The 20,827-nt window shown below is 50.9% G+C and overlaps 1 protein-coding gene across 1 annotated transcript in view; it reads right to left on the bottom strand.

Moving 5' to 3' along the window:
* Positions 1 to 1,525: 1,525 nt before the first annotated feature.
* CREB3L1 (cAMP responsive element binding protein 3 like 1) overlaps positions 1,526 to 20,827 on the bottom strand; it is a 41,224-nt gene continuing 21,922 nt past the window's right edge. Inside the window, exons 2-12 of the mRNA XM_004387659.1 lie at positions 18,497 to 18,725; positions 14,712 to 14,896; positions 12,325 to 12,403; positions 10,404 to 10,561; positions 9,384 to 9,533; positions 9,172 to 9,230; positions 8,943 to 9,011; positions 6,981 to 7,080; positions 5,887 to 6,013; positions 2,457 to 2,724; positions 1,526 to 2,253 (exon numbers count right to left, since the gene is read on the bottom strand). Of these exons, the coding sequence (XP_004387716.1) occupies positions 2,217 to 2,253; positions 2,457 to 2,724; positions 5,887 to 6,013; positions 6,981 to 7,080; positions 8,943 to 9,011; positions 9,172 to 9,230; positions 9,384 to 9,533; positions 10,404 to 10,561; positions 12,325 to 12,403; positions 14,712 to 14,896; positions 18,497 to 18,725 (1,461 nt within the window). The 3' untranslated portion in view covers positions 1,526 to 2,216. The remainder of the gene's footprint in view (positions 2,254 to 2,456; positions 2,725 to 5,886; positions 6,014 to 6,980; positions 7,081 to 8,942; positions 9,012 to 9,171; positions 9,231 to 9,383; positions 9,534 to 10,403; positions 10,562 to 12,324; positions 12,404 to 14,711; positions 14,897 to 18,496; positions 18,726 to 20,827) is intronic.

Here is a 20,827-nt window from a genome sequence, read left to right as displayed (position 1 = left end):
TTCCTTGTTGGTAGTCCTGGACTTTCCTTTGCTCTTGTTGATACTCACATGACAGCTGTCTTCCCAAATTTGTGCTTCAGTCTATCTAATCTGCTATGTTTAGAACTCAGAAATGATTAGGTTTAGGGCACACCCTACACTGATGTGATCTTATTAATATAACAAAGAAAACCCTATTTCCAAGCAGAATTATATCCACATCACTGGCAAATTTTTTTGGAAGTAGATTGCCAGGCCCTTCTTCTTAGTCTATCTTAGTCTTGAAGCTCCACTGAAACCTGTCCACCATGGGTGACCCTGCTGGTATTTGAAATACCGGTAAGCATAGCTTCCAGCATCACAGCAATATTCAAGCCAACACAATGGGACAAACTGACAGATGAGTGATGAATCTCTTCACTTGTGCCATATAAGGTAATCTAAGCATGAGAGTAACATCCAATTACAGTCATAGGTTCTCTCCATACTCAGGGGGAAGGGAATGATACAGAACATGTACACCAAACAGAAACACAAACAAAACCCAAACCCGTTGCCATCGAGTCAATTCCAACTCATGGCAACCCCATGTGTTACAAAGTAGAACAGCTACATAAGATTTTCTTGGCTGTAATCTTTATGGCAGCAGATCACCAGGCCTTTCTTCCATGGCACCACTAACTAGGCAGGTTTGAACCACTAACCTTTAGGTTAGTAGCTGAGCACAAACTGTTTGTGCCACACATGAACAACCGAGGTCAGGAATCTTGCACGCCATATTAGAATTCAGCCTACTACACAAGTGGCAGCTCTAGGTCTTGAACCTAGCTCTTCCTACTCCAAAATCTGTGCCTTTGATCCACCTGAGGCAAAGTCTACAAGGACTAAAAAATTGGTAGGTTTTAGGAGAACCAAACTGGACACTGTGTGCACAGTGCCTAGCAGAGTGCCTGCCCACTGTAGGTGCTAAATGCTGTAGTTCTCATCCCCGTTGTTAGTTGCCATCAAGTGGGTTCTGACTCATAGCAACACTACGTACAACAGAATGAAACACTGTCTGGTCCTGCGCCATCCTCACAATCCTTGTTATGCTCGAGCTCATTGTTGCAGCCACTGTGTCAGTCCATTTTGTGGAGGGTCTTCCTCTCTTTCACTGACCCTCTCCTTTACCAAGCATGATCTCCTTCTCCGGGGACTGGTCCTCCTGATAACATGTTCAAAGTATGTGAGACGTAGTCTTGCCATCCTTGCTTCTAAGGAACATTCTGGTTGTACTTCTTCCTATCCCAGAGAGAAGTCCTTATATGCCTCTCTGCTTCCACCCTCTGCCATAGTAGGTACTTGGAGGAGACTTGGGGTGGGGAGATTGCTGCAGAATTCTTTGACTATCAAATTTGAATTCTTGGCTGGCTAGGTGAGGAAAACCCATAGAAATGCCTTCTCACACCCCTCACAGACTAGAAACTCGAGTTACTCTTCCCACTCCCTCCTCTCTCAACCCATCCCAACCCCCCACTGCCCGAGAAGAAAGGCACAAACTCAGAGATTGATGCTGCATCTTTTTTTTTTTTTTTAAATTTTGCCTTCTTAAAGCATATGCTGAGCTGATGGATGGAGCAGTTTGGCAATTAAAAAGGCCCAGCGGCTTGGGCAGCAGCAGGGGGAGGCCAGGGGTGGGGGGACCCTCTTTCCTGGGCCAGGGAGCAGCAAAGCCCGCACTAACTTCATAAAATATAAAACAAGGAGGGGGAGGGAAGGAGGGAGACTTGTAAAATACAATATCTTAGGGGCTTGGCAATAATAAAAAATAAGGTTCATTATTTACAAACAATTTCTGTTCTTGGTCTCTGTACAGTGGGAGGTGGGGTGAGGGTTGTGTGTATGTTGTATGTTGTGTGCATGTTGGTATGTGGTCGGGGGGCAGGGAGGCAGTGGTTGTGTTGGTAGTTAGGAGGAAGGAGGAGGGTACCCAGTGAGTGGTTCATCTGTGGACAGATGGCTGTGGAGGGAGAGGTGAGAAGGGAGTGGTTGGCCCAAGGGAACAGTCCAAATGTCGGGGTGACAGGAGAGGCCCCAGCCAGGGAATGGGGCAAAGGGTTGGGGAGAAATGGAGCCCTTTCTCCTGGGATGGGAACCCCCAGGGGGCAGGGGTGCAAGCCGGATCAGGGTTGGTGAGCAAGACAAGCCCTCTTCTGGGTGTCAGGGGGTCCGTCCTGTGTCCTGGGTCTTGGCACGGGCTAGGAGAGTTTAATGGTGGTGTTGGGACCCAGATCCCTGGAGAGAGAAGAGAAGCAGGTGAAGTAGGGGGAGAGGTGCTGCAGGGATGACCCCAGTGAGAACCCTCTCACCCCTCTGCAAGGGGGTCGGCACATGGGAGGGACGGGGCCTGGGGAGGATGTGGGTGATGTGGGGGACCAGGGGTGGGCAGAGGGCAGGTGGAGCCCGGGACCCCAGGAAGAGTGGGGCTACCCACCCACCTCTCATGGAACCACTCCTTGGGATGGGAGAAGTCGGGGCTGGTGCCATTTCCACCGACTTCCTCCGGCCAGGCCTCACTCAGGTACTTGGTGGTCTCGTGGGTGCTGTCCAGAAGGTCGTGCTGCAGGTGGTCCTGGGGCCGCTGCTCTGCTGGCCCCCCGGGCTTGATCTCCCAGCCATCTGGGGGCTCCACGGGCAGCAGGGCTCTGTGGCCATCGTCCCATGAGCCTGCTCCCTCGTCATAGAACAGGAGGCTTCGTGAGGGCACTGGAGGGGGAGCGAGGGGTGAGCCACCGGGCCAAGGGGCTCCCATTCCGGCCCCATTCCTGGCCTAGTAGTTAAGACTCGGGCCCTGGAATCTTACAGGCCTGGATTTGAGTCCCAGCTCCAACACTTCCAAGCTATGTGACCTCAGGCAAAACCACACATTTAGCTTTAAACCTTGCTGAGCCTCAGTTTGCTCATCTGTAAAACCAGGATACCAGGATCTACCTCCTATAGATGTGTGGATTAAATGAGATAATATAGGAGAAGCAATTGAAACTGTGTTTAGTGAGCACTTAGAAGAAGTTAGCTCTTCCTAAGCAGAGGATACTGGGTCGAGGCATCAGGAGAGCTGAGTTCTAGTCTCCCCTCCACCATTCACTTCATGTGAGACCTTAAATAAGTCTCCTTCCCATTCTAGGCCCTAGTTTTCCCCTTGGGGAAATGAACAGAAAGGGAACAAACATTTGTTGGACATCTACTTTGTGTCAGGCATTGTGCAAGGCCCTTTAACCTACATCAAATTGTTAAAACCTTAGAGAGACTCCTGAGAATGAGTTTGGCGCATTTCACAGAGTGAAAGTTGTTAGGTAAGTTGTCTCATGCTAAAAAAATAAAACCAGCTGCCACTGAGTTGATTCTAACTCATGTCAAACCCATGTGTGTCAGAGTAGAGCTGTGCTTCGTAGGGTTTTCAATGGCTGATCTTTCAGAAGTAGATCACCAGGCCTTTCTTCCAAGGCACCTCTGGGTGGACTTCAACCTCCAACCTTTCAGTTAGCAACCAAGTGTATTAACCGTTTGCACCACCCAGGGACCTTATCAGCACTAAAACCAAACCCAAACCCAAACCTGTTGCTGTCAAGTCAATTCCCACTCACAGTGACCCTATACGACAGAGTAGAACTGCCCCCTAGGGTATCCTATGCTGTAATCTTTACGGAGCAGATTGTCAGGTCTTTTCTACCTTGGAGGGGCTGGTGGGTTGGAACTGCCGACCTTTCAGTTAGCAGTTGCGGGCTTAATCACTGCACCACCAAGGCACCTGGTCAGCCCTAAAACCGGTGCCATCCAGTTGATTCCGACTCATAGTGACCCTATACGACAGAGTGGAACTGCCCCATAGAGTATCCAAGGAGTGGCTGGTGGATTTGAACAGTCAGTCTTTTTGGTTAGCAGCTGATGTCTTAGCCACTGCACCACCAGGGCTCCAAAGCAGCGCTAAAGGTGGATGTAAATCCAGGCTCCAGGATCCATGCTATTCCTCCCCCACTTCCAGCTCTCCCAGCCCTAACCTCACAGTCTATGTGAGCAGCGCCCCCTGGCACTGTGCAATGCCCTGTCCACAGGCAGCTCTGTAAACTAGCCTGTTCCAAAAGCCATCTCCTGTCTCCGACGAGTCTCCTCTTTGCCCCGTCCAGATACCAGTAAAACCAGCTGCCGCCGAGTCGACTCCAACTCATGGCAACCCCATGTGTGTCAGAGTAGAATTGTGCTCCATAGGGTTTTCAACAGTTGATTTTTTTTTTAAATTGTTGTGCTTTAATGAAAGTTTACAATTCAAGTTAGTCTCTCATACAAAAATTTATACATACGTTGTTTTGTGACCCTACTTGCTCTCCTTATACTGTGACAGCACTCTCCTCCTTTCCACCCTAGATTTCCCGTGTCCATTCTCAATGGTTGATTTTTTGAAAGTAGATCACTAGGCCTTTCTTCTGAGGTGCTTCTGGGTGGACTCAAACTTCCGACCTTTCAGTTAGCAGCCGAGCGCATTAACCAGTTGCACGAGTCAGGGACTCCACCCTGGCCAGACACAGGGCCTAAAACTCACGGCATTCACTCTGAGGGGCTCATTTATTTTCTCACATCCTCTGATTCTGGCTTTGTCCAACACCCCCTCCCCACCTCCCACTGGCCCCCTCTACCTCCACCTGCACATGGGTCTCTAAGCCTTTGGAAAAACAGACCTTGCATCCCTGCTGCCCACCCCCCTTAGCAAAGTTGCTGTTCTCTCCTCCAGCCACACTTGTCCAGGGAGTGGCTCTCCCTCTCTGTCTCCACTTCCTCTTCCCCAGCCTCCCACGCTGGCTTCCTCCGCTCAAGGTCACTGATGTCTTGTTCATTCTCCCGGCAGTATCCCTCCTTCGTGAAACTCACTTCTCCCTGATCGCCTCTCTGATCTTCCGTTTCCTCTTCCTCCTCCTGCTGTGCCAGATAAGTTGCTCCTGATAAATGACGGACAGCTGGGAAGTTCCTCTGTAGGTCTACCTGAAGTAGCTGTCGTCTGCCTCTGAAATCTACCCTACTCTTTGTTCTGGGGCCCTAACCACTTCTCCCCTTGCCACCCACGTGTCTTTTCTCTCATCTTGTGAGCTCTTCTAAAAGAGAATGAGTGTGCCCATTTGGTAAGTGCCTATCGTGTGCCAGGCAGTGTGCTGGGAGTTTTACGTGCACCATCACATTTCGTCCTCGCAACAACCGTGCTCAGTAAGTGTACAACTGTAACGTGCATTTTCTAGATGAAGAAATTAAAGCTTAGAGAGCTTAAGACACGTGCCCAAGATCCTACAGCTTGCAAGTGGCAGCGCCAGGCATGAATGACTCTAAAGCTCCATGCTTTTAACTGTACCTTACAATCCCCATGGGAATGGCAAATATCTGGGCACCACTACCTATCCTCTGCCCGTGGTCGACATTAGCAATGGATCATGGCACTTTTTCCTGTTAATCCTGAGTGATGACTCAGAGTTCTCAACACAGAGCTTCAGTCAGCCACTGCCACCTCATTGGACATGGCCCTTGAGTAGAAACTCATTTTGTATCCCAGTCATAAAATACTGATGGTGCTTAGCAGATGTCCCATAACCACTGGTACCATAATACAAGGAGACCAGGTCTGGAACATTCTTCTTATCCCCTAAGCCCTCCTCCCCCAAATCACAGGGGGAACTGCCTGAGACATAGGCTAAGAACACCAGTCCCAATGTGACCACTAACATCGAGCAAATCACAGACCCTCTTTGGGCCTCAGTTTCCCCATCTGCAAAATGAGGAGGTAGAATGAGATGATGCCAACCCAAAACTTGGCTCCTCTCTCATGTCTGACTTCACCCAGAAGTTGGGGCTGCGGGAGGGCGGTTAGTAGGACAGGAAGACACTCACTCTGACTGGCTGTGTAGACACTGTCAGTGGCCATGGGGTCTTCCTTCACAGTCTGGGAGCCGGAGGAGAACTCAGGAAGGCAGGGCATGAGGGAGCCCAGCACCAGAACGAAGCACAAGGCTGCTACCTGGTAGTTGAGAGAGAGTGGTGGTCTGATCTGTGCAGGGAGGGCTGCAACCCTGGCCACCCCAATGCTCCTCCCACAAAAACAGTGGGTGCAAAAGGCTCTGAATTTTTCCAAGACAGTAGCTCCCAGTGCCAGCCATGCCCCAGATGTGGGGTTGCCCACCCTCTCTGAAGAAGATGGAGGCTACTTAGGCCATCCCAGCCCATTGTAGGGGGGACTGCCACAAAGCAGCCCTGGAAAAAAGAGGAAAGTGGCCAATGTGGTTATCATCTATGGAGAGGAGAAACCAGGACAAGGAAGGAAGGGGAGGTGGAGGTGGAGGTTGGGAGGGAGAGGGGTCATATTGCCTCTTGAGGTTCTTAGCTGGATTCCTAGGAAAACTGGCCTGCAGGGAAGAACTGAGAGTCATGGAGCGCAGATTCCTGTCCATGTCATGGCTCTGCCATCTGATATGACGAGGATTCTGGAGGGTCTGGGGCAGGTAGGAGGCAACAGGCAGTACATTTCCAGGAGAGAATGGATAAGGGACTGGCAGAGGCCTGAGTCACACACTGGGCACACTTTTGGGTTCTAGAGATTTGCTCAGCCTTCTCCTCACCTTCTATTTCAGAAGAACTAAGTCCATACCTCCCTGCATCTTCCCAAGCCCTTTACTCCACAGAGTCTATGGAAGTCGCTGCCTCAAGGGACCTTTCCCATCATTCCCTAGCTGGGTTCACTGCAGTCATTTGGCCATTGATATACATGTTAGAACTGGTCAGGGAAGGCTGTGTTCTGTCAGCCTCCATGGGCTTGGTGAAGGAGGCTGGAGTCTACCTGGAACCAGCCCAGCAGGGACTAGGATGGTTTACCCTGGTGACATCGCCCACAGTATTGCCAATCCCTCAGAGCGCTGCCCACCTCTCTAGAGAACCAGCCTAGAGGAGTTGTCCTCCTGTGGCCCCGTGGTGGAGGGAACAGCACCTACCATGAGGCAGGTCCCAGTTTGGGTGGCAGCCATCTTGTAAGGTCTGGAGATCTTGTTGGTCACCAGGGTCTGGAGTTTCTGCAGCTGTTGGAGCAGGGTCCTGAGGAGGGCACAGCTGTCACTCACAGGCTCTGATGCAGCAGGCATCTCAGCCCCCTGGGGCTGTCTTGGGGGGACCTGGGCTGGCTTTAGACTTGGCCTCCACACCAGGTGACCATTTCAATCAAGACAGAAAAGGTCACCTCCCGCTTGGCTCCTCTGTGGAGTGGCTGGGGCACCTGGGGCCTGCCTCATGGTGACTATCTGGGCCATCCTGTGGGAGCACAGGGGTGCTCTGTGATGCTCCTGGCCAAAGTGGGGGCTGGAGGGTGTCTGCCTCAATTGACCTGGGCTGTGGTAAGACTTCTTTCTCTTACCCTACACCAGCCATAGAGAATCTGACGTTTGCTCCTTTTTCCCCACAACACCCTGAGCTGACAAAGAAGGGACGAGTTTGGCACAGTGCCTGGTATGTAGTGAGTGTTCAGTAACAGTTGTTATTTTTGTTAATTTTATCGCTGTTTTTCCTTTGATCACAACACTTGTAACACATTTTTTTACTTATGAATTTCCAAGTCAGTCTCCTGTGCTAACTGTGGGATCCCTGAGGGCGAGGACCAGGCCCCACTCATGGTGGAATCCTTGGGGTACACACAGAAGGTGCTCAGCGCAAGCTTGGTGAACAAATGTTTAGCCATCACTGTCCTCCACCCAGCGGGGCAGATAGGGCTTGCAGTTCCCAGAATGTACAGCAGGTGGCGAAATAACTCCAAGCACCTGGACCTGTCTGGGGCCAGAGAGGACTCCTGGCCAGAGGTTGGGGGTAGGGGGTTCCCAAGAGGGGGCCCTGCTCCCTTCTCTGCACCCCGTCCCCAGTCGGGGGTTTCCAGGCAAATCAGGGCAGTGGCTGAATCCCCTTGGAGGAGCCCAGAGAGAAGGAAAGAAGGAAAAAGTCTTCTGTTGAGTACCTGCTACATACCAGGCTATTGTCTATGTTATTTTAATTAATTCCAGAAAATAATTATTAAAGACCTACTGTGGGCTCAGGGCTAGATACTATTAAGAATTCAGAATAACAACAACAAAGAACAAATGCTAATATGAACTGAGCATTATTAAATGCCAAGCACTTGTACCATCCCATTTAATCCTCTCATTAATCTTACGAGATGGTGCTTCTATCACCCCATTAGGACAAGAAACTGAGGCCCAGAGAGGTTTAACAATTTCCCCCGAGTCACACAAATGTAGAGCAGGATAAGAACCCACAGCTGTGACGTTTTATGTGCCAGGCACTGTGCTGGTTTCTCCACACTCTTTTTTCTCAAACTTAACTTGTGCATGCAAATACCTGAGGGTCCTGTTAAAATGCAGATTGTAATTCAGGAAGTCTGGGGAATGTCCTGAGATTCTGCATTTCTAACCAGCTCCCAGGAGATGCCTGCCGGGGAGCTCACTTTGGGTGGCAAGGATCTACACCAGTGGTTCTCAGACTTTGGGGTGCATCAGAATTACCTAGAGGGCTTATTAAAACATAGATTACTGGGCCATCCCAGGAGTTCCTGATTCCATAGGTCTGGCATGGAGCCCAAGAATATGCATTTCTAGCAAGTTCCCAGGTGATGCTAATGCTGCTGGCCTGGGGACCACACTCTGAAAACCTGTGCTCTATACAATCTCGTTGAAGTTCCTCAACAGCCCTGTCTGGTGTCTCCTAGTGTTATGTACTAGGAAGGATGGGAGCCTTATGTGTGAGAAAGAATGGGAGGCCAGGGAGGCAGGATATAAGAGGTCCTAGGCTGCAGAGTCCTTGTCTCTGGGGTCATTGTCTTCCAGAACTCAGTCTTCTCTTCTTGTTCCTGCCTCCCATATACCAGCTGAAGAGGGTAAGGGGTGAGAAAGGATGTAGGTGGCACCACCTACCGGTTGGCATTCTCCAGAGTCTCCACTTTCTTCCACAGTTCGTTGTTCTCTGATGTAAATGTCTCCACCCTGTGGGGGCCAAGCAAGCTCAGGACAGCCCCCAGACTCACCGCTGCCCTTTCAGGCCTGCCCACCACAATCCCACTCTCTGTGCCCCAGGCCCAAGGCCCCGATGTCCCCTGCCTCTGTGCCCCAGGCCCAGACCCCCTACCCAGCCCAGGGCCCTTACTTCTTTTCTAGACACTCCACGTACTCCTTCTTCTTACGGCGGCTCTCCTGGGCCGAGATCTAAATGGGGAGGGCCCCAAAACAGGGGTTACTACTTCCACATATTCACTTCCTGGAAATGCCCCCCACCCCAGTTTCAGGGCTGGCATTACCAGGGGAGCAGAGGCCCCATCCTCCAAGGAATCCCACAGAAGCCCCAGGCTCACACTTTACCTTGTTCTTGATTTTCCTCCGGACCCTCTTCAAGGCCTTCTCCTCAGCTTTGGTGAGGGGGAGTTTCGTGGGGATGGGGTAGCCCTCTGCAATCAGGGTGCGCTTCTCCTCCTCTGTCAGGAGCAGCGGCCCTGACGTCCCCTGTAATTTCTATAGGAAGTAGGACACAGTCATTAGGATCTAGACAGCCCTGTGTTCAAGTTCAAGCTCTGCCATTTACTATCTGTATGACCTAGGCAAAGCACTCAACTCTCTGAGCCTCGATGTCCTCATCTGAAAAAGGGGCAGATTGGAATTAAATTCAATAACAGGTATTGAAGGCGCCTGTGTGGAGCAACGGTTAATTAAGCGCTCAGCTGCTAACTGAAAGGTTGGTGGTTTGAACCCACCCAGTGGCTCTGTGGGAGAAAGACCTGGCGATCTGCTCCTGTAAAAATTACAACCTAGAAAACCCTGTGGGGCAGTTCTACTCTGTCTCATGGGGTCACTACGAGTCGAAATCGACTTGATGGCGCCTACCAACATATATCAAGTGCTGAGGATGGTGCTAGAAGCCCTGAAGGTTAGGCACTTGGGACATTGGGGGGCTCCCCAGATCCCTGCTCCACAGCCTCAAAGCTCCAGGGCCCCTACGCAGTCCGCCTCAGACCCCACTCAGGTCTCAGGGCTTAGCTCCATGCCTCCTGGGGGCTCCGGGCCTCCTGAGCACTGCACCCTGAACAGCACTCCTTGGAGGCAGCCTGGGCTACCCCCTGGGGGTCAGGAATATCAAGTTCAGTCCTGTCCCTGCAACCATGTGGGCTTCACAGGCCTCTTGGGCCTCTCTGCCTCAGTTTCCTGTTCACCATGAGATTGGGTGAAAAGATTCTCCTTCCCATCTGCCAGGCAGGCCCCTCTCTGAATTCTGATGGGAGTGAGGGTCAGGCTTGGGGCTCCCCAGATCCTTCCCCACTGGTCAGTGTGCTGAGTGGATTCACTCACTCCCTTGCCTCCAGGGTCAGCCCACCCCCAGCTACTTACATGGGGGGCGGTGAGGAGGGGAGAGGTGGAGATGGCCGTGGAGGAGCGGGCCATGGGCCGGACAGGGCTGGAGGGGGGCAAAGAGCGGGGACTCTGTGAGCCGTCGCTGTCACTGCCGTGGCTGCTGGGAGGCGTCGGAGGCATCTGCACCAGGTCCTCTGGGGAGAGCAGGGAAGACCAGGTTAGCAGGGTTTGGCCTCAGCTCTGCCCTGACATCGTCAGTCCAGCTTGGCATGGGCCTGCCTCGGCCCTGACCTCATGGGAGGTAGACTGCATGGCCTTGACCTTGGCTGTAACACCAGATGCCCCTCTGTGGTGTCAGGAAGATGAGCTGACATTCCAGAAGCTGTCTCCATCTCTGACACCACAGAGGCCTGGCTCCTGTAAGCCTGGTCTTTGGCTTGGACACCACAGAGCTGGATTCTTGGGGTCCCTTCCCTACCCTTGACTTCATAGTGTCTGGGGTCTTTAAGCCTCCCTCCCAACTTGGACAACCCAGGAGGTGACTGTGGTCACTGCCCAAAACCAGACCCAGGCTGGGCAGGGGGTAGCCTCTGGCCCTTCCTTCTACTCCAAAATGTTTAGCCGTCACCACCCCAGGGTTTCCATTTCCAACTTTAGGTAACAGGACTGTGGCGTTGGGGTTTCGGCAGACCAGCCAGGAGCACTGCCCCCTGCCCCTGTTGCCTCCCCAGCCATGGCAGGTGGTCAGGAAGAGGTGTCAGAGAGAACTGGAGAGAGCCAAGAGGACCAAGTGCCTAGATGCAGGGCAAGCTCCCAGGACAGCAGAGAATGTCCAGATAATTCCAGGTGCCAGGAATGTGGAGCTCTACTGGGCCGCAGAATGGGCTAAGCCTGGAGAGGAGCCGCTGCGTCCTTCCAGCCTTCCAGGCTCGGGCACAAGGTTGTCTCCTGCAGGGGTCCTTCCTGCCTCCTTTGACTCTCATTTGCCGCTCACAGATGCCCTACTGTGAAGAGCACTGTACTGAGAGTCAGAGAGACCCGAGTTCACGAGTTCACGTCCCGACTGTTGCACCCACTGACTGTGACCTCAGTTATGTTTACTTAACCTCTTGCAGCCTCACTTCCCTAGTCTGTTGAATGGGGATGAAAGGACTCCCTGCATGGGGTCACGAGAGTGCAATGAGCTAAGGTATGTGAAAATGCTTTATAAATGGATGGGCACTGTATAGTGTAAGCTGTGTTAACATTGGTCCCTCTCTACCTTGTGTGTATCCTGTCTTCTCTCTGAGGCTGTAAACACCTTAGAGCAAAAGTTAGGCCTTATTCATCTTTCTAAACCTTGTGATGCGGAGCCCAGGGCCAGGTACACAGTAGGTGCTTAATTGATGTTTGATGAATTAATGAGGTGGGATTGGAAAGATTCAGTTAGCCCTTTGTCCTTCTGTCCAACTCTAAGAAGCATTCTCTGCCCCCTTCTCCCCTGTCTGGGCTGGGTGGTCCAAATACGTACTCCCAAGGCTCCCTGGGGCTCTGCTGTCTCATAGCTGGTGGGGTAACTGGTGATTTGTGTGCAGCCCTCACTCCTCTGTGATCTACTTGGGTGCAGGGATTGTCTTCTCTTTCTGCTTCCCCAGTGCCTGGGCCTGGGTGATGTCCCGTGGACTCTCATTGGATGGCTGGCTGGCTGGCTGGCTATCGAGTGGACTTCAGCTAGTGAGTAGATGACAGGGTGGAGGATACTGATAGTAGTAATGACAGTTATAGATTGGGTAGGAAGGGAACTGGAAATAGGAGGGGAACATGGGTGGATAGAGAGTAGGCAAGGGGAGGGTGAGGAGAAGATACTCCAGGGGAGGGGGAGGGTGTGGAGGGGGAGGGGTGGGCTGGATCAAGGGAGTAGGGATGCTGTCTGCTTGAGCCTGGAGAGGAAAAGAGCCCCTCCCCTCAACACACGTACCTGGTGTCACTTTGAGGAACTGGTTTACCTCCTGAGGCTCGGCTTTGATCACTGGCAGCTGTGTCATCTCTCCCGGGGCCTGAGGAAGAGATAGGTCCAGCTCCATCAGCTGCCCTCTGGGGCTGTTCTCACCGTGCCATTCATCCCACCTCCCTCCCTGAGGCTGGTGGTGCGCCCTGCACAATTGGGGAAGTGGATGGGCCAGGATTCTGGGCTCGAGCGCTTGGAGAAGCCCAATCACTCCCAAGAGAAGAGAATGGTGGCCAAGTAGTGTAGTTCAGACATTCAGCTCAGAGGAGAGCTTCCTGTGGCTCTGAGGGCAGGGCCATCTTCCTGTGGAGGCTGACTCTGCACTGTGAAGATCAGGTAAGCCTTTGTATGCAGGTTGCCATAAGGATAAGAGGTAGTGTCTAGCCCATTATAGTTGCTCAATGAATGGTAATAACAGAATGGAAATAATTACTATAATAAATAGTAATGATAACAATAACAGAAGAAGGAGGGATTAACTGGCATTAAGCAGTTGAAGTTTGAAATGAGTCCTGAAGTTTAAACACGAGTATTGCAGATGAAGGCTGGGGCAGGCAGTGAGTGAGAGGAAAGCCTTTCTGGGCAGAGGGAAAAGCACATGCAAAGGCAGAGGCAGAAAGGGCATCGCTTGATCTGGTGGAGACTACAGGTATTCTGTATGTCTAGTGTGCAGGGGTGTGTGTTGGAGGCAGACTGTTAGGAAACGAGACCAGAAAGACCCGGGCAGGGACAGATTACAGACAAAGGAGTCTGAAGCGATGAGAAGCCCCTAATGTTTTGAAGCAAGGAGCTGATGGAATTAGATTTACATTTTTAATGGCATGCATTTGTATTTATTTATGTCATAACTTGTTGTTCCAGAAAGGGCCTCAAGAACATGTGTGACTTCACATATGTGACTACCAATACACATATAAGTAGTCTTCTCTTTGAGGAAGACACTATGCTAAGTACTAGATTTCAGGACTATCTCTGCCCTCTGGATCTGCAGCCAGCAGATAGAGGTCAGGATCTTGTGGGTGGGACACCAGAATCCCAAATTTAGGCAGATGAGTAAGAATCATGGAAAGTTCAAGTCGGAAGGGAACTTGGGGACCCTGGTCTTTATTCTAGCTCTTTCCTGGGATAGATGAGGGGACAGATGAGGGGACTAATATACAGAACGGTGACAATACTTGTGTGGGTGACACAGCTCATTATTGACAATGCCAACTCCTGGTCTCTGTGCCTCCTACTAGGGCGTTGTGACCTCACTAGAGTCTGGGCTTTGGGGTCTGGTGGGCTGATCTTGGATTGCAACGCCACTGCTTCTGCTTGTGAGATTTTGGCCGAGTTGATTGACCCCTTGAGCCTCAGTTTCCTTATCTGAGGCACATGCCCAACTTCCAACACCCTGGCTGCTGTCACCACTTCCCTTCCTGCTTTGGCAAGCCCTGAAGAGTCGCTGAGCCACTCTCAGAGGCTTCAAAAGACCCTGCACATTTGCAGCCAACCCTTGATCATTCAGGTCAGTGGAGGGGCAGGGAGGGGCTGACCTTTCTTGCCTTTGGCCACATACAGTTTGAACAGGTGAGCCACGTGGCCAGCAGGGGGCAGGGCCAGCCACACTCCAACTCTAGGGATTTTAAGATGACCCCCATATTGTAGAATCTTAAGGTTAGGAGCACTTTAGAGGTGGACACTCTGCAATTTTACAGAGGAGAAAGCTGAGGTAGAAAGAGAACAAATACAACACGCCCAGAGCACAAATGAGGAGTTGAGCTGGGGCCCAAGACCTCTCTCAGGTGCAAGGATCTGGGCCTCACATTCCCAGAAGAGTCTTTAGATACCAGCTTTGGATTTATAGCTGAATGCCATTATCTATCCATGCATTCATAGTGGTGGTGGTGGGGGAGGGGGTTTGGCATGAGAGTATGGGTTAAAAATACTAATTTCATAAATGTTAACAATTGAAATATAGCACAATTTTTATAATTCTATTTTGGTCTTTCTTCTTTCTTCAAAATCCTGAAGCTTTGAGAAAAATAAGTGGCCTGGGCTCTCTCCGTTGCTGAGAACATGGCCCCAGCCCCTGATGCCCAGTCCTGTCTGGCTCCCCATAAGCTTTCCTTCTGCACACAGTGAAAGCCTGAGCTTACCCTAAAGATGCTGGGGTTTGTGTTCATGATAGGATGGTGAAGGGGCCACCGGAGAGGAGGCAGAGGCCTGGTCTGGGAGCCCCACCCTCAGTCCTGGGGCTGACATTGCTCCCTGTTCACAGAGCCCTGGGGTACATACGGCTTTGGATACCTCTTCCCACCAATGACCCACCACCCCTCCTCCCTCCCTCAGCCCCTATACACAGTCCCCAGGCTCACCTGGTGGGGGACAGGCAGACTGGACAGGGGGCTGAGGCCCAGCAGCGGTGTGGTGGCCATGGCGGTGGCGGCAGCCATAGCCGAGGAGGCGGCCAGAGGGTCCATGGGCGACTCCGGGCTCTGCTCCTGCTTCACCATGACGGAGCACAGTTTGTGTCCCAGTGCCCACGCTCCATGCTCCATGTCTAGGGGGAGGGGCAGGACCCAGGCTCAGGGGACTCCTGGAGCAGACAGCTCAGCCCCCTCCCGCCCCTGGGATCTGCTCTGGACTGGATGCAGGAGAGGTGCCCGGGTGCACCAGGAGGCGGGCAAGAAAAGGCAAGGGGGTTGCTTGTGAGGCGAGTGGGTGGGGTGGACTGGGGCCAGGTCAGGTGAGGACGTCCTTTTCATTCAGCAGCTTGCACAATGGGCTTGGTCAACAGACCTGGACCCCTCCTGACTAGCTGTGTGCTTAGGCAAGTTGCTTAACCTCTCTGAGCTTTAGTTTCTCATCTGTAAAATGGGGAAAGGAACCTATCAATCAGTTGCTGTCAAGTTGATTCCAACTCATGGTGACCCCATGTGTGTCAGAGTAGAATTGTGCTCCATAGGGTTTTCAAGGGCTGATTTTTTAGAAGTAGATTGCCAGGCCTTTCTTCTGAGGTGCCTCTGGGTGGACTTGAGCCTCCAACCTTTCTGTTAGCAGCCTACTGTGTTAACTGTTTGCACCAGCCAGGGAGTCTGGGAAGGGAACCAAACCAAAGAACCCACTGCAATTGTGTCGATTCCAACTCATAGTGACACCATAGGGTTTCCGAGGCTATAAGTCTCTATGGAAGCAAGGTGGCACAGCCTTGAACTTGGGGCTAGGAGCTGTGACTGGATCCTGGAGGTAATGGGGAGTCTTTGAAGAGTTTTCAGCATGCTGGGATTTATACTTTTTAAAAATGGTCACTCTGCCTGCTGTAGAGACCGGAAAGGCCTCAGGCAAGATGGTGGCAGGGAGACCTGCAGGGGGCTGTTGAAATAGTTCAGGCAGTACGGGTGGAGAGGAGGGAACGTATTAGACACAGATTTAGAAGGAAGAATCGACAGGACCTGGGGACCTAGGGTGTGTGGAGGCCGGGAGGAGCAAGGGGTGACGTTCAGGTTTCCCGTAGACAGAGTCCACCTCCTGCCCACCTCCTGGCCTCACGTGGGCCACAGGACAGTGGCTGGCTGACATTACTCCTTCTCCTTGATGGGTGCCTACAGTCCTCCACCCCACGTCAGCCCTGCTCATGGAGGCCCCAGTGCCTGGACCAGAGGGTAGCCCAAGAAGCAGCCTGGTGAGGTAGGGGCCTGGAGGGCCAGCATGCAAGGGAAGGGTTGGAGGGACCCACTGTGGGTAGGGAGAGGGGTCAGCAGCTCGGCTGCCTGGTTCCACTTTGAAGGCCAGGCCCCACCCAGCTGGGAGCCTGAGTGCCCCGGCTCTGGGCCACAGGCTGCCCTTGGGCTCCAGGAACACCCACTTTCTTCCCAAATTACAGGACCAGACCGCCGGCCTCCGGGAAGCTGCCCCCTGCAAAGGGCCCACAAACAAATTGCTTTAAAAATAGACTTGGGGTGGCCAGGGAGGAGTAGCTGGGCTGGCCCAGCAGGGGTGCATGGAGAACCTGCCATGGAGGGGGTCTACCCCACATTCATGAGGAGGCCTCCGGAAGCTCAGCAGCCACAAGCCCTGGAGCCATTTAAAACCCCAGAGGGTGTCCCTGGCCTCAGCAGGGGATGGTACAAAGGCCTATCTCTGCCCCTGGGGTCTCTCAGAGACCCTTAGAAGCACCTCACACTGCTTGTGCTGAGCACTGCTCTAACCCCTTGATACACATTAACTCATTTCCTCCTCCCAACAACCCTATGGGGCAGGCACTGTTATTCTACCCATTTTATAGATTGGAAAACCAAGAAACTCGCTCAAGATCATTGTCAAGTGGAGGGAGAAAGAGGAATAAAAGCCCTGTTCATTGTTTTAGCCATTCATAGTATTAATAGGGTTTTTAGATGCACAGTGAAAATCTTGTTGTTGCTGTGTGCCATCCAGTTGACTCCAACTCATGGCAACCCTATAGAACAGAGTAGAATGGCCCTATAGGGTTTCCTAGGCTGTAATCTTTATGGGTATGGGGGAGCCCTGGTGGCACAGTGGTTAAGAGCTTGGCTGCTAACCAAAATGTTGGCCTTTCAAATCCACCAGCCCTTCCTTGGAAACCCTATAGGGCAGTTCTACTCTATCCTATAGGGTTGCTCTGAGTCCAACTTGACGGCAACAGGTTTTGATTTTTTTGGTAATCTTTATGGGAGCAGATCAAGTCTTTTCTCCTGCGGAGCCACTGGGTGGGTTCGAACTGTTGACCTTTCAGTTAGCAGTTGAGCACTTAACCATTTTGCCGTCAGGGCTCCTTACAATGAAAATAGCCACAAATAATTGATTATTAAAATTTTTAAAAAAATTATTTTAAAAAATTATATGCATACAGTATACAGCTCAGTGCCTGGCAAATAATATATATCAATAATGAAAATAGCCACTAATTATTGATGTATATTTTGTGCTGGACACTGGACTCAGTACTGAATTTATGTAATTTTTAATCCTGACCAGAATTCTTAAAGTACATATTATCTGCATTTTATAGCTGAGGAAACAGAGGCTCAGAGAGGTTAAGTAACTTGCACAAGATCACACAGCAGCAAGTGGAGGCACTGGGATGTACACTAAGGCCTGTTTGGTTCCAAACCCAGTACCCCTGCTGCCCATTGAGGTCAGCAAACAGGGCAGTGACAAGAGCGTGAGATTTAGAATCAGGGGACTTGGTCCCAAGTTCCTGCTCTGCCTTTTACTGTAACCTAGACAACTCAGCTTTTCTGGAGTCTTGTTTTTCTCATTGGTTAAAAGGGAATTATGACAAAAGTGATTCTTACCTCACCTGCCATTTGTGAGAAATAAATGAAATAATTAACCTGAAAGCGCTTTGTAAACTGGGCTGTGCTGTAGAAATGCTGATTGTTATTCCCATTTGTAGATGAAGAAACTGAGGCTTATAGAGGTTAAGAGACCTGTCCATAATCACCCAGCCAAAATTGACAGAGCCAGGACCACCTCTATCTGAGGAAATGCCCAAAAGACCATTTCTAGGTGGGACAGACTCTGGAATTCTTGAGGACTGATTACCTGAGAGGAAGGACTCAGAGTGCCCTTTGCTTTAAAGAGGGAAATGGGTTGGAGGAGAGGGGAGCTTTGGGGAACCCCACGTTCAGTAATAAAAGCAGGGTGCAGGGGTCTCCCCCAGGTAGTATCTTGGAGGGCAACACAGTGCGAGGAGGTGGTAAGGTTCTAGCGTCGTTGTAGCTTGTCCACATTTATTATTTTATCACCCCAGGTGTTTCCTCTACAGTGGTTCTCAGACCTGAGGTGCATCAGAATCACCTGGAAGGCTAGGCCTCACCAGCAGTTTTTCTGATTCAGTAGGTCTGGGGTTGGACTTCAGAATTTGCATTTCTGACAGTTCCCAGGTGATGCTGATTCTGCTGGTCCAGGGACCACACTTAGTAAGCCACTGACCTAAGTCATCAGTGAAGACCCTTTTGAGAAGTGCTCATATGGGTTTGATTTGAGGGAGAACAAAAAGTCAGGGAGCAGCACCTCATGAAAGGGGTTTGTAGGTGGCTCCTTTGGGAGGCTGTAGATTCCCCCCTGTGTCTCCTCTGGTCCCTCCCTTCCCGGGTTTCTGGGCCTGTGCTGTCCCTGGGCCCTTCCCACCTCTTACCTTGGGTGGTGTCCTCCATCTTGATGGGCACGAGGGGACTCTGAGGTGCTGAGTCACCACTCAGGGAGTAGCTGTGCTCGGCCTGTATGCCCGGAGTGGGGGAATCCAGTTCCATGTCCAGGAGAGGGCTCTTCTCATCCAGCACGGGGTCATCAAAGAAGCTGCTGAACAGGTCATTGGAGAAGTCCTCCATGTTCTCCGCAAAGTGGTCCAGGTGCTCAGGAAAATGCTAGGGAAGGAGGAAGGGGAGGAGAAGAGGGGATTCATATTAACTTGGGAAGGAGGTAGAGATGCTGCTGTGGTAGTACCCCCACTATCACTGCAACCTCTCCTTTACTGTTCCTACCACCATTAATACCACCATCACCATCACCATTACCAACCCCCCTACTACCAACATCACCAATACCAATGTTATTATTCCTGTCACTATCATTACTACTGTCATCACCATTACTTCCATCACCACCATTCCACCACTGCTACAACCCCCAGTACCAAGACCAGCCCTGTTACCGTCACACCACCATTACCACTGCCATCACCATTGCCTCCATCCCATGGTCCACCACCATTCCTCTACAACCCTCAGTACCACCACCATCATTACCTCCACCACCATCACCACCATTGTCCTCAAGGGTGAACTGGGATGAGGTGGAAGAATTCCTGGACCAGGCAACAGGCCACTGGGCTCTAGTCCTGGCTCTGGAACCTTGGTCAAATCACTTAACCTGCCTGAGTCTGTCTCTTGGTTAGCTCTGCTTTCTTCATAGGCTTGATGTGAAGAGTAAGTAAAAGAATAACTGTATGTCTATGCTAGCAAGTTTACATTCCAAAGGCAATGTTAGTGACTTTTGTATTATCTTGTGTTGGGATACAGGGAGAGAAGGATACCGGATGGTAGGATTATCGAGGCCCCCATTCCCCTCGTTTGCACAGTCCCAACCTGTCCTTGGGCCTCCAGTATCTTACTTTTCCCAGCCATTCTTTATGCCAAGAGATTAGGCTCTGGAGCCTATTGCTTGGGTTTGAATCCTGGCCTTGACACTTCTAGCTATGACTCAGTGCTGTTCAGACTGTGGGTGGTGACTCATTTGGGTTGTGAAATCAATTTAGTGGGTCATGACCAAAATTTAAGAAAAAATAAAGCAGAGCAAAATAGAGTAGAAAATATCAGAATGTACTGCACTTACTAAAGTTTTGTCTTGTGAATTTTTTTATCTCAGTGTGTGTGTGTGTCTTTGTGCATGTGTATGTGTACTTGGCAATGATGTAAAATGTATTTCTTATAACTGAAAAAATCTGAAAAATTCTGGGCTCTGTGATCTTGGGAATGTTAATTAACCTCTCTGTTTTTCATTTCCTCCTCCCTCTGTGAAGTAGAATGATAATAGTTCCTACCCATTAGGATTGTTGTGAGGATTAAACAAATGAATACATGTAAAGCACTTAGAACAGTCCCTGGCACACTGTAATCACTCAACAAATGCTACCTTTTACTATAACTAGCACATAGTAGGTGCTTGTAAGTTCTTTTCTCTCTCTCTAAAGAATTATAAATATGTAAGGATATGTTAGGGGGCAGTGGAGGTGCAGTGGTGGAATCTTTCCTTCCACGTGGGAGACCTGGGTTCAATTCCCAGCCAGTGCACCTTAGTGCAACTGCTGCCCTCTGTCAGTGTGTTGCTATGATGCTGAACAGGTTTCAGTAGAGCTTTCAGACTAAGGCAGACTAGAAAAAAGCCCTGGTGATCTATTTCCAAAAAATCAGCCAGTGAAAACCCTATGGATCACAATGGTCTGATCCCATTGTGCATGGGTCCCCATCAGTGGAGGCAACTCGACAGCAGCTAACCACAGCAAGGAAATATGACTGTTGATCGTTCCTTATTTGTTGAATGACAAAGAGATGGAGGGGCTGCTTCAGGTCCTGGAGCCCCACCTGGTAAGTGTTTAAGGACTTGCTTCTGGAGAATTGTCTCAAGGTCTGGAAGGGAGTTGCTGGCCTTTCTGACCTGGAATACTAGGAGCCTGTCCCAGTCCAGATTAGGAGATCTGGTGGCACAGTGGTTAAACACTCAGCTGCTAATCAAAAGGTTGGTGGTTTGAACCCACAACCTGCTCCACAGGAGAAAGATGTGGCAGTCTGCTCCTATAAAGATTTACAGCCTTGCTCTGGGGACCATGGTCTCAGGGAACATCTAGCTCAATTGGCATAACACACAGCTTATGAAGACAATGTTCTACATTCTACCTTGGTGAGTAGTGTCTGGGGTCTTAAAAGCCTGTGAGCGGCCATCTAAGATACTCCACTGGTCTCATCCCTTC

This window comes from Trichechus manatus, unplaced genomic scaffold (genome assembly GCF_000243295.1).
Source record: "Trichechus manatus latirostris isolate Lorelei unplaced genomic scaffold, TriManLat1.0 scaffold00191, whole genome shotgun sequence".
NCBI lineage: Eukaryota > Metazoa > Chordata > Mammalia > Sirenia > Trichechidae > Trichechus > Trichechus manatus.
This window is presented reverse-complemented; position numbering and strand designations above follow the sequence as displayed.